The 16,533-nt window shown below is 39.1% G+C and overlaps 1 protein-coding gene across 2 annotated transcripts in view; it reads right to left on the bottom strand.

Moving 5' to 3' along the window:
• The window catches only part of LOC115589635 (phosphoribosyl pyrophosphate synthase-associated protein 1-like), a 16,261-nt gene extending 77 nt beyond the window's left edge, over positions 1 to 16,184 (bottom strand). The window contains exons 1-11 of one of the 2 annotated variants that reach the window (XM_030430662.1): positions 15,475 to 16,184; positions 11,578 to 11,630; positions 11,369 to 11,435; positions 10,285 to 10,457; positions 9,140 to 9,255; positions 8,923 to 8,978; positions 8,564 to 8,709; positions 7,634 to 7,684; positions 4,967 to 5,037; positions 1,328 to 1,474; positions 1 to 397 (exon numbers count right to left, since the gene is read on the bottom strand). The exon at positions 1 to 397 is cut by the window's left edge and continues 77 nt beyond it. In XM_030430662.1, coding sequence (XP_030286522.1) covers positions 239 to 397; positions 1,328 to 1,474; positions 4,967 to 5,037; positions 7,634 to 7,684; positions 8,564 to 8,709; positions 8,923 to 8,978; positions 9,140 to 9,255; positions 10,285 to 10,457; positions 11,369 to 11,435; positions 11,578 to 11,630; positions 15,475 to 15,632 — 1,197 coding nt within the window. In that variant the 5' untranslated portion in view covers positions 15,633 to 16,184 and the 3' untranslated portion in view covers positions 1 to 238. The remainder of the gene's footprint in view (positions 398 to 1,327; positions 1,475 to 4,966; positions 5,038 to 7,633; positions 7,685 to 8,563; positions 8,710 to 8,922; positions 8,979 to 9,139; positions 9,256 to 10,284; positions 10,458 to 11,368; positions 11,436 to 11,577; positions 11,631 to 15,474) is intronic. The other variant, XM_030430671.1, reaches the window with a different exon arrangement.
• Positions 16,185 to 16,533: the final 349 nt, after the last annotated feature.

Genomic DNA, 16,533 nt, shown 5'->3' with positions numbered 1-16,533 from the left:
GAAGCGTATATTATTTCAGTGAAACAGTTTTTATTGTTTGTACAGTCCCACAGAGTTTGCTTCCTATGTGACGTACAGTAAATAAAGCCTGTTTCTGTCAACATGTTTATCAATAAAACAAACAGGAACAACAGGTTAAAAGAGACACTGCAGTAAACTGGTTTCTTGGTCATCGGTGTGTTTGTTTGGTCATATTTGTGTTGTGTGTTTAGGAATGTAAATGTGAGCGTCTGTTGCCTTAGTCATCCACAGTGATATTACGGAACAGATAGGCCATAGACTCTCCATTGTGGATGCGGCGGATGGCCTCAGCCAAGATCATACTGACGTCCACGGTTTTGATTTTTGGACACTGCAGCTTCTGCACTTCATGAGGCACAGTGTTGGTCACCACCACCTGGAGGCGCAATATAACAACATTAATGCATCTGATTCAGCCTTTTCTCAGGATAATAAGAGACTGCCCTAAGAACAGGATCTCCAATACCACCATGATATCTTCTCAAGCTAAAATTGGATAATAATTTGACAAATGTGGGTCAAATATGAGCATTTCATTGATGGAGCTGGGTGAAGTAGTACATACCCTAAGAATAATCAATGCAATACAAACATTTCATGGAAAATAGACTGTTATGTTAATCTATATATTAACAAAGAGGGACTCCACTAATTTCACGCACTTGGTCATTACCAGTATGGATATTGACACACCAGCCTACACTTAAAGAGACCATTTTCTCTAACAGATTAATCTCTAACAGTAGTTAGAGTACTCACTCAACCATAGTAACCATTTATTTAATCTCAAAACCTCACCCAAATGACAGGATTCCACAGTAATTAAAGTCATTGCTCACACTGTATATTGCCAATATGTTTTTGTTTTTACAACGTTTTTCTATTTTCACACCTCAGTGAGACATCAGTCAACATGACCGAGAAGCGTCAAAGACATGCATAAATGTGTTACAAACTGATCATGAATAAATATGAAGTGATATGTCACAAATCTGGCCCCATTTCATTGTCTCACACATCTCGGAAAAAAAGGAAAACAGGATAATAAAAGGGTCAAATATATTTATAGGATAGGGTTATAGTGATTGATTATGTTACATATATTATGTACTGAGGTGGGATTGGTTTACATTGAAAATTCGGGTAATATTTATTTTACAAAATAACTTAATTTGGTTTGTTAACTGACAACAGTTATAGGTCGACTTTGAAATATTAAAAACACATGAGACACATTTTTAAGCATTTCTTGAATGTTAACATCAGTGACAAGATAGGTATTTCTGTCATTCACACAGGATTTTACCTCATCAATAGCAGATTCCTCTATTAGTCTTGGTGCATCTGCAGACAGCAGGCCATGTGTAGCCATGACGTAGATCTTGTAGGCTCCCCGCGCCTTAAGGATTTCTGCTGTTGCAACAAAGTCCTCCACCTCATCTATCATGTCATCCTGAGAGAGTGACCACAGGGTTAGGCATCACGTAGCATGAGGGAAAAAATAAGATGAAAAATACATATAGTTGGATTGCTTAAAAAACATGTAAATGTTGTAGGGCATGTTGAATCTCCGAATTTTTTCACACCAAGCGATTTGAATTGTTTTTTTTTTTCATCTCAAAAACAAACTTCAAATGAAAAAAATAATTATTAAAAGCATTGCATTTATTTTAATGCTTTTATTTCAAACAAATTTGCCCTGCCATTGTAAGTAGTGGACCTTCGAACTCACTTGAAAAAATAAATAAAAGTGCATTCTTTTGAAAAGAATGTGTCTCTTTTTGATAAAATGCTTTGATAATGATAAACATAAATGTAACATGTCAGATTGCTTGCCATTATAAAAACAGATCAGTTTCCATATTGGTATTGAAAAGGGTGTTAACATAACTTTCACTAAATTCTTTATTTTGCAAAAGGTGCCTTTTGTTTACAAACAGTATTTTGTATCCCTGAAGATATGTAAACTAAATTAAACATCTGCATGCATTGCACTGCATAGTAAACATTACATGTTGGTAGATGTACAGGACATGAGGTGTGTGCTTGCTGTCTATTTTACACATGTTTGGCCAGGAAGACTAGCCTGTCTCCTACCTCTGGCTTGATGCATGACCCGTTGAGGCTTCGTAGCACAAACCTAGGTCGACCATTTTCAACATGCGGATGAACCTCCGGCTTTTCCACTGAATATACGCACATCATATATTTAGCGATATGCAACTTGACTGCATCCGTAAAAGCTGTCCACCGGGACTAGAGATGCACCGATCAGGATTTTTGGGGCCGATCACCGAAAGCAGTATCTGCCGATCCCGATATTGCCGATCACCGATCACAGTGTCAAATCCATAAATTCTTCTATATTGTTGTCTTGTGTAACTTTCATATATTTAATTAATGATTCTTCTTACACAACATTGACATTGTATTATTAAGTATAAAAATTAGGAGATGAGAAAGTATCATGAATTGACCACCGTTTTATTGCAGGCTGAGGCAATGTGCAATATTTCACACTCTAGAGACTCTTAGAGACAACTTGGACTCAGCTTACATAGAGTAACTGTAGCTTACTAGTGGGAATGCATGCAGTCAGGATGGGAATTTTGTCATTTTAGGGGCAAGTCTATTTGGCCTTCACTTTTTTTTTCAGGGGCACCAAGGCCACATGACAGGGCACAAAGGCCACTGAGTAAAATGTGTTGATTTACCTTTCAGACTGATACCATAACATCCTAATTTATAATAAGACATGGATTATGTATTAAAACATTTATTTATTTTTTATTAATTTTTTTGGCATAGACACCTTTATTAAGCAGTAGACAGATAGGAAATATGGGAGAGAGAGGGGGATGTGACATGCAGCAAAGGACCTCTGGCCGGAATCGAACCGGGGTCAGCTGCGTTGATGGCATGCCCTCTAACCACTCAACCACCTGCGCGCTATTAAAACATTTTTTGATACCAAAATCAAGTTAAAGTTACATTAGAAAGTAGTTTTTGTTAAGTAGGGTTAGGGTGAGGTGATTTTTGTGACACCACACTGAATATTAGTGTTATTGAATATTTCTCCGAATAGAAATTCCCCAAAATTAGCACATTTTTTCCAAACAAAAAATTGTAGAATAACCAGCAGGAGACCACTGATGTGTGGAGTGATTTTGGTGACACTACACTCTGAATAAAAGTGAAGTTTTATTGAATTTTTTGTAGTTTCTCTTTTCGGTGTTGCACTTTGTAGACGTCCCTGCGCCCTCGTCTCACAGCTGGCTGACCATACAGACTGGAGTTAATGTCCAGACGCTCGTTTTGATTAACATACGGTTGTAGCTCGTTGTCTTCCTTACTACGGTAGGAAAGAGCCGTCGTTTGTGTTTTAACAAGGTTTCACTTATGAGTTATTGATCGGGGAAGTTCGAATCTGTGAATATATTTCCAACTTTACCGAACTAAATCCTAACACATAAGTCAGTTACGTATCATGTCAAAACCGGCTGTGCTCTCTTGCGCACCTGTGCTGTAAGTTTCGTTCTTCTCTTTTGAGACGCTGCTGCTGTTTGAGAGGTTTTCACGTGAGATCATCGTGATGATGAGACTCTACCTGCGCGAACTGCAAACTCACTGAAGTTACTGTGAGTGACTACTGTGCACTCAGGTGGCTGTAATTAAAGGCAAGCTCGCTACCCTGACCAGGCCAGAGGCACAAAGGCCACTGTGGCCATGCAATGAGATGAGGTACTCTGATACATGCGTCCGTTTGAGAAGCTGAAATAAATGGGTCGGTCTGCTGCTTTTCATTGCAACAGCCTTTGAACAAACTTTGCAGTGGGCCGTGGTTTGTTCAAGGTCTGATGCTACAGAACCAAGCTACTGACTTATCTGTGCCTTTTTAGGAACGAACTCTTGGCTTGCTGCCATGTTCTTGCGTTTGTTTCTCTGTGGAAAGTAAATGTGGGGAGAGGGTGGAGCCCACTATGAACTACAGGAGCCCATGAGGAGCAGTGGTGGAGCAAGTTAAAGAGAATTTTTTCTTTTTTTTTTTAATCATCCTAAACCACAAACTCAAATTAAACGATTTTACCGATTTATCGCCCAGCCCTACATGTAAACATTCAAGGTTTTTAGTTTTGGGGTTTACATGTGATGGTGTAAACAGTGAGCATCTGACATGTCTGGGGTTGGGTACCAAATTCCTGGTACTCATAAGGGTACCAAGTTAGAACAAGTTAAATCTGTTCTGTTGATTACAGATTCATGTTAAATCAATTAGTACCAAATGTTTGCAGTTCAGAGAGCAATTGGGTGAGAGATAGTATCTAGAGAAAGAGTTAAACTCTGTCACCCCTGCAGCTAGTTGAAGTCACAGTGAGTAAGGGCAACTGCGAGCCAAAAGGTTTCCAAAAGCCCAAGTGGAGAACACTCGCTGCAATATTTGTAAAGGTGGTCAGTGCAACACAGACCAGTGTTTAATAGCCTTAAAGCCAAGTCTCATGCAGCAACCAAAGCCAACATTAGCACTCCTACAGCCAGCACCAAAGAAGTTGTATCTTCCTTGGACGACAAAACTTTAAGTGAGGAATCTGCAACTTTATCATCTTCAAATAATTCATTTGCAAGTTGGATGAGTTGGAGATTTTTTTTTACCAGCATTAACATCAGCCACTGGTTGCTACCAGAATGTCTAGACTTATTTTGTTTTAAAACTGAAATTACACATTTCTGAGAAGGAAGCAGCATGACTAATGTGAACATGATTGGACTGAAAAAAAATACAGGAAATACTTGACCTTGCTGTGATATTTTGTAGTAATCCTTAAAGCCACTCCTCACACTATCTTCATGATGCACAATGCTTTATGAGATCCTGTGTCTTACTTTGAGGAATTAAGTACAAGTTGTCATGACTCAAAATCATTCAGATAGAAGCACAAGGTCTTACAACAATGATGGCGATTCTTCCTCCTACGTCTCCAACAACAGTGATGGGTGGCTTCTCTTTTGCCATCATAACTGAAAGGCACAGATGAAAAAACATTATTTTCCAGAAAATACTTGAAGTCTGTCCTGTTACCCCAATCAGGAACGGATTGTTAGAGTGAGGTAAAATCAAGGGAGACTGGGTGACAAGGGACTTGGTTAAAAACCTGCAAAAATCATGTAAGACAGCTCTACTCCAACAAGCTTCCAGCTACCACAGCACCAATCCAATAACTGCAGGCCACTGAAGACCATCTGAGGGACTATTTGAATTCACAACACTTTAGATGGGTTTGCATGGTGCCACTGTGTGTGATAACCTTTGGATTAGTGGTAGATGGACAAGTGGGTGTAGAACAGAGCCTCTTTTAGAAACCAGAGACAAGGATCGATCATTATTTGTAATCTATTTAAACATTACTGTGACATTAAACATTGTTGTTACAAACTTATCTTGGAGTCTCTCAGCCTCGACATGTATTCTAAATCTTTAAAGTACTGGAAAGGATTTCAAGTAATAATCGATCCAGGTCTAGAAACCACCACATCTGACTTGTAGGGCCCCCCAATACTGCGACTGTGACCACAGCAGTAATCATCTTCAAAAACAACTCTAGGACAGGTTCAGAGTTCCCAAATCACAAGACCATCCAGCAAAGCTTCTGTGCAAAATGTTAGCATGGTCAAGGTTTCTGGGTTTGAAAAACCATAAAGAAACTAGAAACTAAATACAGTTTTCTTCAACAAAGAGAATCAAGCAGTCACTGAGCCCAAAACTCAACAAGGAACAAGATGCAAATGAGCAGAATTTTATAAGACATCATAAATATCAGGCAATGACGTTATTACTTGCCATGACAATGTTCATGTTAAGAAAGTAATGTACTACAATCTCTAGTTCAGTGGTTCCCAATCTTTTACTCTGAAAAGCCCCTTCATCGACATCAACTGTTAAATATGTTAATCTGAATTGATTTTAAACTTATACAGTTGAACTTTCAAAGTTCAGTTTGGTAAAGTCTGTAGTCGGTCTACTAGTTGAGAGTGGCAGCGACTCAATTTCAGCTATTTATTCATTACTTTCAAAAGACTATACAAACTGTTTATTTATCGCTTAAATTAATTTTTAGCTTTCATCAGATCTATTTCAGTGATTTTTCACAACTTTTAGGTATCTCAACATTTTATATTTTTAGCTAACTCCTTCATCCTTTAATTGATAAAAATGCAGTATGTAGATTTTTTTAGATGAAAACTTTTATACAAAAATTGTTTAAAAGGACTTATCAGTGATATAACTATTAAGTCTTTGTTTACAGTATCTTGTGAATAAACTACATGGGATTCATTGACCATTTACTAACATCTTTTCGATGCCAACAGCATTGTCATCATTATGTTACTGTTAAAAACTATGCGGTGCTAGTTCAAAAGTTGCACTACGTGCTTATGCATTATGTTGTATAATGACACTTAAATTACCCTGTACCTTTACCTTATAAAGTTGCAGCTAATGTTTATAAACCTTTATGATGATTTACAAATACTTTAGAAAGCATTTCACAGCTATTATTAACTTAAGTCTAAATAACTATAGATTTACCTTGCATTACTTTATCTATCTAATGTTAAAAAGTTACAGACAAATGGTTGAATCTTAGTAAGGAAATAAATTGCTGCCATTTATTAATTTCTTTACTTGTAACCTATACACTTCTCTCCTTGTTATGTCGTGGTCAGGTGTTACAGCTGAATCAGTAAGTGGATATATATACATACACTAGCAGACAGGCACTTTGCAACCTCAGACTTACTCTCTGGGGAAAAGGTACCCCTAGTTGGGAATCACTGCTCTGGTTCATAAATAATAGTCTGTCATTTTATGTGTAATGTCATAACTTAGATCTAGTAGGAGGATTAATGTTAATTAGTAGTAGCACAAGTCGTAATAAATAATTATATTTAATTAAACACATTTGCCCGTCTCTACTTTAGTGTTTCATTCTCTCATTCATTTAAATTACTTAGTAAACTCAGAACCCAAATTTGTATTGAAAGAAAAATCTGAAGATAACTCTTGTATTTCTGAGGCAAAGTGCTAGTTGAGAGGCGGTAAGGCATGCCCTGAATTCCTTTATAACCACAGTGGTATGCTGGGGGGAGTGTGTGAAATGCCTAATGTCAATAAGATGCCATCAATATTCAAAGCAGCTTGGTTTAAGTTCCAGGAAAAAGTTACACATAAAATGGGTGGACGGTTTTCTGCACTGGAAGGGGACATGAAAAGACCTGAACTTACTGACTTTGTCAACAGCCGTTTACAATTTAATTATGAGGCCATGAATTGATATAAGTGAGTTAGAAATAAAGTTTTCACTGTCTAATCCACTGGTGCTGCCTAAACCTTATTTAAAAGCGTCTATAGGAGTTTATATTACTGTTAGCAAGGGTTGTTTTTTTTGGCCTAGGGTGGCACGGGACTATAATTACACCCATTGAAGAATCACTGACACTTTAATTCTTGAATGCCTGGATGTGAAAATAAGTGAAAGCCCTCAGCAACTCACTCTGTCATTCCATGCAATGAAGCATAAACAATTTACAGTAAGCTCAAACATTATGATCATACTTGGGAGCTCTATCCCAGGAAAAGGAGTATGGTGTCCGCTGGCTGTGGATGCTAAAGATAGGATGGTACAGACAATATTAATGCACAATTAAGACAGAACAAACAAAACAGAGCACTTGGTAATATCCAAAACATCCTTTTTCTCTGAGGAGCAGCTGTATTCATTGGTAAGAAGCCCTACTGTACCATGAATGAATGTAATCAATACATGCATAAAGGTAGAGAGGAAGAGACAGACAGTTGGAGTGAGTGTGATTTAGCTCCTGCTTGACAGAAGAAAGACGAGATTGATATCACATAAAGCACATTTCTGAGCCAAATGGGAGAAAATTCAGCTTGTGGTAAATTCAGCTAGAAGAGATCAGACTGGAAGAGTTGAGATGAGGAGGAAAAAAAATCCAGCTCAGGACGAAGGCAATGTCAGTCACTGCCTGTAGTATTTCACAGCTGGTTACAACAACGCCTGCGGCAGGGCTGACCTGGATTATGCTAAGAAAAGTTTGAGTGTGTTATTGCAGGGTCAGCATGGGCATTACTTTTGTCTTAATATGACCATTTTAGGAGCCTCAAGAGAAGAATGAAACCTGAGTTGGTCGGCCCGCTACAGCTCCTCACTCAGTGGTAGTTAGATCTTTTAAAGAAGACAACACAACTAAAAAAGAAGATCCCAAGACGTCCTTAAATTTAAAAATTTCGGGACCAAAACAAGAATCCTCAACATGCGGTTCATTTTAAAAGGAAAGTTTCTGGTCTGCATTGGAAACACTCCATTTTAAATCCATTAACAATTTATAACATTCCTGCTAAAAATACCATTGTATTCCAGTCTGCAGCTCACTTTGCAGCTCACTTTATGCCTAACTAACTAACACTGTGCACAATGACATGATAACCATTGACCTGTGGGATAAAATGCAACATGCTACTTACATGGCAGCTGTAGGCCTTTGTGTCCTGTGGTGGTGCGGGACAAGGGGGGAGAATGTCGTCCATCAGCCATGTCCGACTCAGAGTGATCGGCCTCCCCGTGTATCACTGCCAACCCCAGTCGCAGCCTCTCGGCGTAGGACTGAGCTCTGAGACACACAGACAAGAAAAGAGTCAATGATTCTGTCACATACAAATAGGGTTAATTACAAGAATAGAAGCTTGAATACATTTACGAAGACATGATGCAGTAATGAGAAAACACACAATATAAATGCACTGCTACAGAAATAAAAACTGACAGTAGGAAAAGTGATGTAATTAAGAGCCAAGACTTGAGTGTTGAAGGTCATCCATGTTACCTCTTAGCAGCTGAAGGCGACTTTGCAACAATGACGGCATTTCTATAATCTGGAATCTGTGGAAAGAAATATTCTTTTAATTTCCTGAATAAAACGTTGATCTTTATTATTATAAAATTAGATGTATAACTTCACTACGTATTAGTTCCGGAGCCCATTCTTTGTATGTACAGTAGAATGCCATCTTTGTCCAATGTGTAGTGTAATACAGTCTCACCTCCTCTTGAATATACTGGATGAGGAAGGGGGACGCTCTAAGGTTGTCGACAGGGAAGGTGAAGAAGCCCTGGATCTCTTTCTGGTGGAGGTCCATTGTGATGATCTGGGTTAGCCCTGCAACACCAAAGACACCAGCAAAATACAGTATGTCTATGGATGGAAATGTGTCCACACCAACATAATCAGTATGCAATAAACTAAACGTACAATACAAAATATAAAATAAAATATAAGTAGAAGGTTGATAAACTGAGTGAGTATTGTAAGTTCCTTAAACAAGGCATTTTCAATACACATCTGGTAATCAGAATAAAAGCAGGAAATAATAAGGAAGCCAAACGAAATATTTCTAAGTCATGTGATGCACAACTAAATACCTTTCCCGGCCTGTGCCAGACACATAAATTATGCAACCACATAATTTGTAACCAATTGCTGGTGGCTGATTGTAACTTTATGTGCAGCTTAAGTCTGGGACAAACCTGAAGTGAAACCTCCAAAGACTGGACAAAACACACACAAAGACTGTTTCCACTATCTTGTACAGATTTTGTAGTCTTTGACAGTCAGGCGGGATCGTTGACCTTCACACTGAGTAAATATACAAGACAACCAGTTTTTCCCACAGAACGGCTGTGTACCTGTGGCAGAATGAGGACAGATTGTCCATTACTTAAATGACCACAGATGGCAGTATTTATATAAAATGCTAACAGGGGCTGCCAAATATACTTGAGTGGCCATTTATATACCAGGGCAACCTACCTAAGTAAAGTCTGGGTCTGGGAAACACTGCATGACAACATACTCACATTGACTGAACAACTTCACAAACCCTATGAGAAGAGCAATTGTTGTGTACCCTTCCAAAACAAATATGGACATCAATCTACAGTTTGCACTGTTCATATGCAGTAACATCTACACTTAAAAGGCCAATTGGGGGGAAAAATAGCCCAGAGCTTGGATAAGATCTTGGATGAACAGGTGCGGGCAAGACGGACTGATGACTAACATCAGGTAAAGTTTCATCACTCATCAGGAAGCTTGTTTTATTTTACTGACTATGAACCTGCTTTCATTCAGTTGACATAACAAATCAATAAAAATAACAAAAAGAAAATTCAAAAACACTGCCCATACCAGCTTTAGCCAACATGGCAGCTAGCAGCTTGCAGACAATGGATCCTCTCTTCCTCATCTTGCACTGCTTGCTGTAAGGAAAGTAGGGAATGACGCCAATGATGTTATTGGCACAAGAGGTCTTCAGGGCGTAAGACATAACCAGCAGCTCCATGATGGCCGTGTTGACATCTCTGAAAAACAACACATTCAGTGTAAGAGACTGTACACAGATATCAAAACCTGCAGAAGCACTGTGCTGGTGTACAACTACTCTGAGCCTGTGGTCATTCAAAAAGACAATCTTAACAGGCACAGAAAGATGTTAATGGGGACTGATGAGTCAGATGGACTATTATTAAACTCCACCCTACACAATTTTTTCCTCTGAGGGCTAAAATGACCTTCAAGTTACTGGTTGTTGTCATACAATCAAACCGGTTTTAAAGAAGACAGCTCACTAAATATATAAACATAACCTAGACATGAAGCTCTGTTCAGGAAAAACACTTGACAGTAAGAAAGAATTTTCTAACAGGGTATTAACATCTCATCTGGCAAGAAATCTGAACTTTTAACACTCCTGATACAGTACCATGACACCTGCTATTTTGATAACTTGATTAGTTTCACTACTATAGAAAGATGAGGAGTTGGTGGTGTAACAGAAGACTCTATGTAGCCATTTTGGCCTTGAACATTTGTTGAAACCAGATATCTCAGACAGGCAGAGCAGGTGCCTGTTAAATCTGCAAACACTCAATACAGGAAGCTGCAAAATGTGAACTCTCTGAACTGGGATCTCTTGTTATCTTTCAGAACATGCCTCCAAGTCACAGTAAACAACTGACTGACAGGACAAACAAAACTTTGCTGGTTAAAGTGAAGTGGTCATAATCCATTTAGTCTTTTCTGTTTTAAGTTGGTTGCTTGCTGCGGCTGGAAACAAGGCATATGACAGGAACCAAACTATCGTTTTATGGGCTTTAAAATTCAGAACAATAAGGCAAAAGAAGCAAAAACGTTCAGTCGAGTTGCAGGGTTGGTTGACGCTTCACATTTAAATTTAAAAAATGATGGCATTAAGAGTATCCTTGTGTCTCACCTGGGAATGGTCTGAATGATAAAGATGTCCTGCCCACGGACAGACTCTTTCACATCCACTCTAGTCTCTAAAAGCATAAACAAAAACAGGCACAATCTTTGTGAGTTCAAGACAAAGGCAAAAACAAGTGATATCACACTATCCACAGCTCATTAATCTCATAATATGTATTGAGGAATGAGAGATTTGAGGATATTTATCAGCCTTACCTTTATCTGACTCTTGATAAACCACTGCTTTGCCCAACTCCACACCTAAACGCCTGGAACAAAAGTAAAGACCACAGAGACAAAAAGACAAACACACAAACACACAAAATTAAGAAATTGCATAGGGCATTTTCCACTTTTTTGGATCTCCAATAAGACCAGACAATAAATTGGTTAATAAATAAATAAATAAACAAACAAATTCTCAGCGGACTGATAAATGATGTATAACCTTGAAAACTGTGCAAGCCATGACATGCAGTCTTTACATGCCACAAATTCTCAAATGCTTCCACATCAACTATCAAAAGCAGTGAAATAATCAAATAAGGGTTAGGTATACATCCACAAAAAGCACTTGGCACAAGTTGATATCAACAGAACAGTCCAGTTTAATCAAGTCACACTCTGAACAAGTCCAGGCGTCATGAGTACAGCTGTGCCTTGGGCAAACAATTATGCTGTACACCACAGATATGTGAGGGCTCCATTAGTACAGTCAGCAGGGATGCCGCAAGCAATACAGGCCTGTCTGCCTCTGTAGCCTAATCCTGTTTATAATCTAATCTTAACACAAACAGCAATCAAAGATACAGGAGTTCTTTTTTCGAACAGGGGATGGACCCAATCTTATTAAATGTTTTCTATCGCTCGCAAAATTCAGGGAAGAATTAGTTGCTCGTAAAAGTATTAGTTCCAGGGGTATACGCACAACCTAGCCACCACTAGTACTTCAGAGTAAATATTTAGTATTCATTAACATTTTCTGTGTGCTCATGTTGTTACTCAACCTTTGCTCCAGAGTAAAAACTCTGCGTGGCTCCAGAATGGCAGTGTCATCTCCCTAAAAATGTTCTGAAATGTTGCCAACAGTGAAAACTGAGAAAGTTAAGCTGTTTTTCCCCTGTGTGAGCAAAGTAACTTCTGCTTGGCTGTCTGACAGGTCTGCAGGGCTGTGAGATACATGGCTGCTCCCTGAGCTCAGCAGGCCAACAACAAGAGAAGATATGGGTGTTTGCAGAGATCTGAGTCACAAACTCGAGTCAGTCCGTATTTTTATAAGGACTACAATTGCTTCACATTGATTTTCTACAGGGACTATTTAAAATATATCTGGCTGGCTGCCACAGTAACATCCAGTGTACAGTATCTGTGCCCTTCTTACTCCCTTGACAGATGAGTGTCTGCACAGTACACTCCTTTCATCTCAATTATTCACACTGACAGGTCCCCAGATTACTCCTAATCTGATAAAACAGATATTTCATCTTCACAGTGTATATTCTCAGTGTGTTGTTAATCTGTGATTAAACTTTCAAAGGAAATGATGAAGAAAAGAAACATTTTCAGACTTAATTAAGGTAGCCTGACAACGAATCCAAGAAGACTTGTTCAATCAATCAACTCTGCAGACGTTTCCAGTACTTTTACCAGTATTTTGTACCAACATTCAGTGTGTAAAAGTTGGATCATATTAATGCCAACAACTATGTAAATTCTGATCTTTATCATGTTGGGCATGGCAGTGAAATATTAAAAAGGGACAAAGATGGTTTCATAGCAGTAGTGTTGTCAAAAATATTGAAATATTCATAGATATCAATTCCGAATATCTGAAATGTTTAAAATGCTCATTTTCCTCATCAGTTCCACGAAACATTCGCAGAAATTAAATCATGTTTTTAGATAGAAAGAACTGACGCCCATCTGGAGTACTGGTGCTAAACTTCGTTTGTAATGGGCGCTAAAGTTGTAATTGCAAATGAAAACTAACAGTGTGGTGCATGGAAAAGATAAAGCAAAATAATACAGACAAACTGTTTATCATATGATTATACACAAACACCCATATGGGAATAAGCTTTCATGCGATGTTTAAGTACAAGTTTATTGCTCCCTGTTCCTGCTGTTTTTAGAAGTTCATAAACATATACAAACACATGTAGCCTCCATTGCCCCACCTTATTATTATCAACCTAATGTAGGAGTACATTTCCTCCTTCTTACACAGATTCTGGACTATCATAGTTTGTTGGTGTGCCATCACACCATCATCTTGTGGACAACATGTGGTGTTAATGCACGAGTTACCCTATGACTTCCATACTACACTGTGTTCCAAATTATAATGCAAATTATATTTTTCTCAGATTTTCCTAAATAGTCGATGCAAACGACAGTCAGAATAATTTTCAAGTCATCAACTGTTATTTAATGAATTTAAATGTTATTCAACAAACCTCCCAATGATAACAGTATTTTTTCAAAAATAAAAAACTTAAAACGCACTGTTCCAAATTATTACGCACAATGCAGTTTTATAACATTTAAAGGTTGTTAATAACTGAAAAAGCTCATTTTTTGAATTTGCAGCATAAGGAGGTCATAGTTGGTGAAATCAAAAGCTATTTCAATCAAAAATGTCTTAACAGGTCAAGTTACATTTTAACATAGGACCCCTTATTTGATAGCAGCTTCACAATTCTTCCATCCATTGACCTTGTGAGTTTTTGGACAGTTTCTGCTTGAATTTCTTTGCAGGATGTCAGAATAGCCTCCCAGAGCTGCTGTTTGGATGTGAACTGCCTCCCGCCCTCATAGATCTTTTGCTTGAGGATGCTCCAAAGGTTCTCAATAGGGTTGAGGTCAGGGGAGGATGGGGGCCACACCATGAGGTTCTCTCCTTTTATGCCCATAGCAGCTAATGATGCAGAGGTATTCCTTGCAGCATGAGATGGTGCATTGTCATGCATGAAGATGATTTTGTTACGGAAAGCACGGTTCTTCCTTTTGTACCATGGAAGAAAGTGGTCAGTCAGAAACTCCACATACTTTACAGAGGTCATTTTCACACCTTCAGGGACCTTAAAGGGGCCAACCAGCTCTCTCCCCATGATTCCCGCCCAAAACATGACTCCACCACCTCCTTGCTGACGTCGCAGCCTTGTTGGGACATGGTGGCCGTCCACCACCCATCCACTACTCCATCCATCTGGACCATCCAGGGTTGCACGGCACTCATCAGTGAACAAGACTGTTTGAAAATTAGTCTTCATGTATTTCTGGGCCCACTGCAGCTGTTTCTGCTTGTGACCATTGTTTAGGGGTGGCCGAATAGAAGGTTTACGCATAACTGCAAGCCTCTGGAGGATCTTACACCTTGATGTTCGTGGGACTTGATGTTCGTGGGATATTTGAAGCTGCACCAGCAGCTTCAAATATCTGTTTGCTACTTTGTAATGGCATTTTAGCAGCTGCTCTCTTAATCTGATGTTTTTGTCTGGCAGAAACCTTCCTCGTTGTGCCTTTATCTGCACGAACCCGTGTGTGCTCTGAATCAGCCACAAATCTCTTAACAGTATGATGATCACGCTTAAGTTTTCATGAAATATCTAAGGTTTTCATACCTTGTCCAAGGCATTGAACTATTTCACGCTTTTCTGCAGCAGAGAGATCTTTTTTCTTTCCCATATTGCTTGGAAATGGTCATCTGCTTAATAATGTGGAACGCCCTTCATAAGTAGTTTTTCCTTAATTGGGCTCACCTGGCAAACTAATTGGTCACAGGTGTCTGAGATTGATTTCAGTGATCTAAAGAGCCCTGTGACACAATACCATCCATGAGTTTAATTGAAAAACAAAATATGTAATCTTTATAACACTTAATTAAAATTTGCGTAATAATTTGGAACACGGTGTATACAATGCATGCCTGTGTCTGAGTGCGCAGACACGGAACACAGGCACGCATTGGACTGCAATTTTAGCCTACATTCAAAACAAAAGCCTGCACACCCTCTGTGTGTGACCTCACAGTACACCTGGCCCCCAGCCAGGTGTACTGTGAGGTCACACACATGAAATACTTATAAAGTCGTACAGCACTGCTCAACTTACTCTGTGATCTTCTTGGCTAGCTCGGCGCCGGCGGTGGTGGAGTTGGCGGAGAAAACACGGCATCCACTTTTTGAAACGTTCATTTTCGTGTAACCATACGAAAGCTTTGGAGCGTGAGAGACAAGAGACCTGTGACCCCCAAAACGCCTAATGGGCATGTTTCTTAGGAGTCAATGCGACGTTTGGTTACGTTTCCTCCAGAACCGTGCGTTACTAGCCAACCTGAGGAGCAGTTTCCACACTAAAATCCAAACTACGGGTGGCTTAGACGTCCACCGTGCATCTTTGAGTAAAAAATACAAAACTAGCGGAAGCTGTGTGACGCAGTACTGCCTATAAACTAAAATAACAAAGGGCACATGGTCCACATGTAACGTGGGGGCAACACTCTGGTGGTAGTGAGTCAACAACCGCCTTCACACCGAGCAGCACCACGAAAGCCCCAGTATGCCTATAAGTCGAAAGCAGATATAAAGCTTAGCTGTGTTTCCATGCGGGTCACTGAGTCTTTATGGACTCCGGAACACACACAGCGGGTTATGTTGCCGGGAAAGACGAACTATAAGGTCGGACAAACTTCTGTGGCGCCGCAGAAGTGTAACAAACTCCAAACTCCACCGTTAGGATTTAACCATCGCTGCTGTAAACTTTGTAGCAATGCGGCCGCAGAAGGGGAAAACGCCACGAGCACACGTTCATTGGGTGGCTGAAACGAGAGAGTGACGTTGAAGAGGATCAATCAGAGCGTAGATAGAGACAATAGTGGGCGTGTGAGTTACAGTTTTGACCAATCGGTGAGAGAGACTCGTGTGACCTAAAATTAAAGCGCAACGACGAAAGGAGGAAAAATGCAGTGGAAAAGTTTTCAGGCAATTTTACTCCCATTTTATCATATTTGCTATATATATATATATATATATATATATATATATATATATATACATATATATATGGTAGTAGGTTTTGGATGTAAAATCAGCAGCTTTCAGATCAATCTAGTGGAGGAAAAGTTGCAATATTTGTCTCTAAAATGTGTAAAATGTATATATTTGATGTAAA

This window comes from Sparus aurata, chromosome 1 (assembly GCF_900880675.1).
Source record: "Sparus aurata chromosome 1, fSpaAur1.1, whole genome shotgun sequence".
NCBI lineage: Eukaryota > Metazoa > Chordata > Actinopteri > Spariformes > Sparidae > Sparus > Sparus aurata.
Note: the sequence above shows the minus strand (reverse complement) of the source record. Positions and strands in the feature narration are given on the sequence as shown.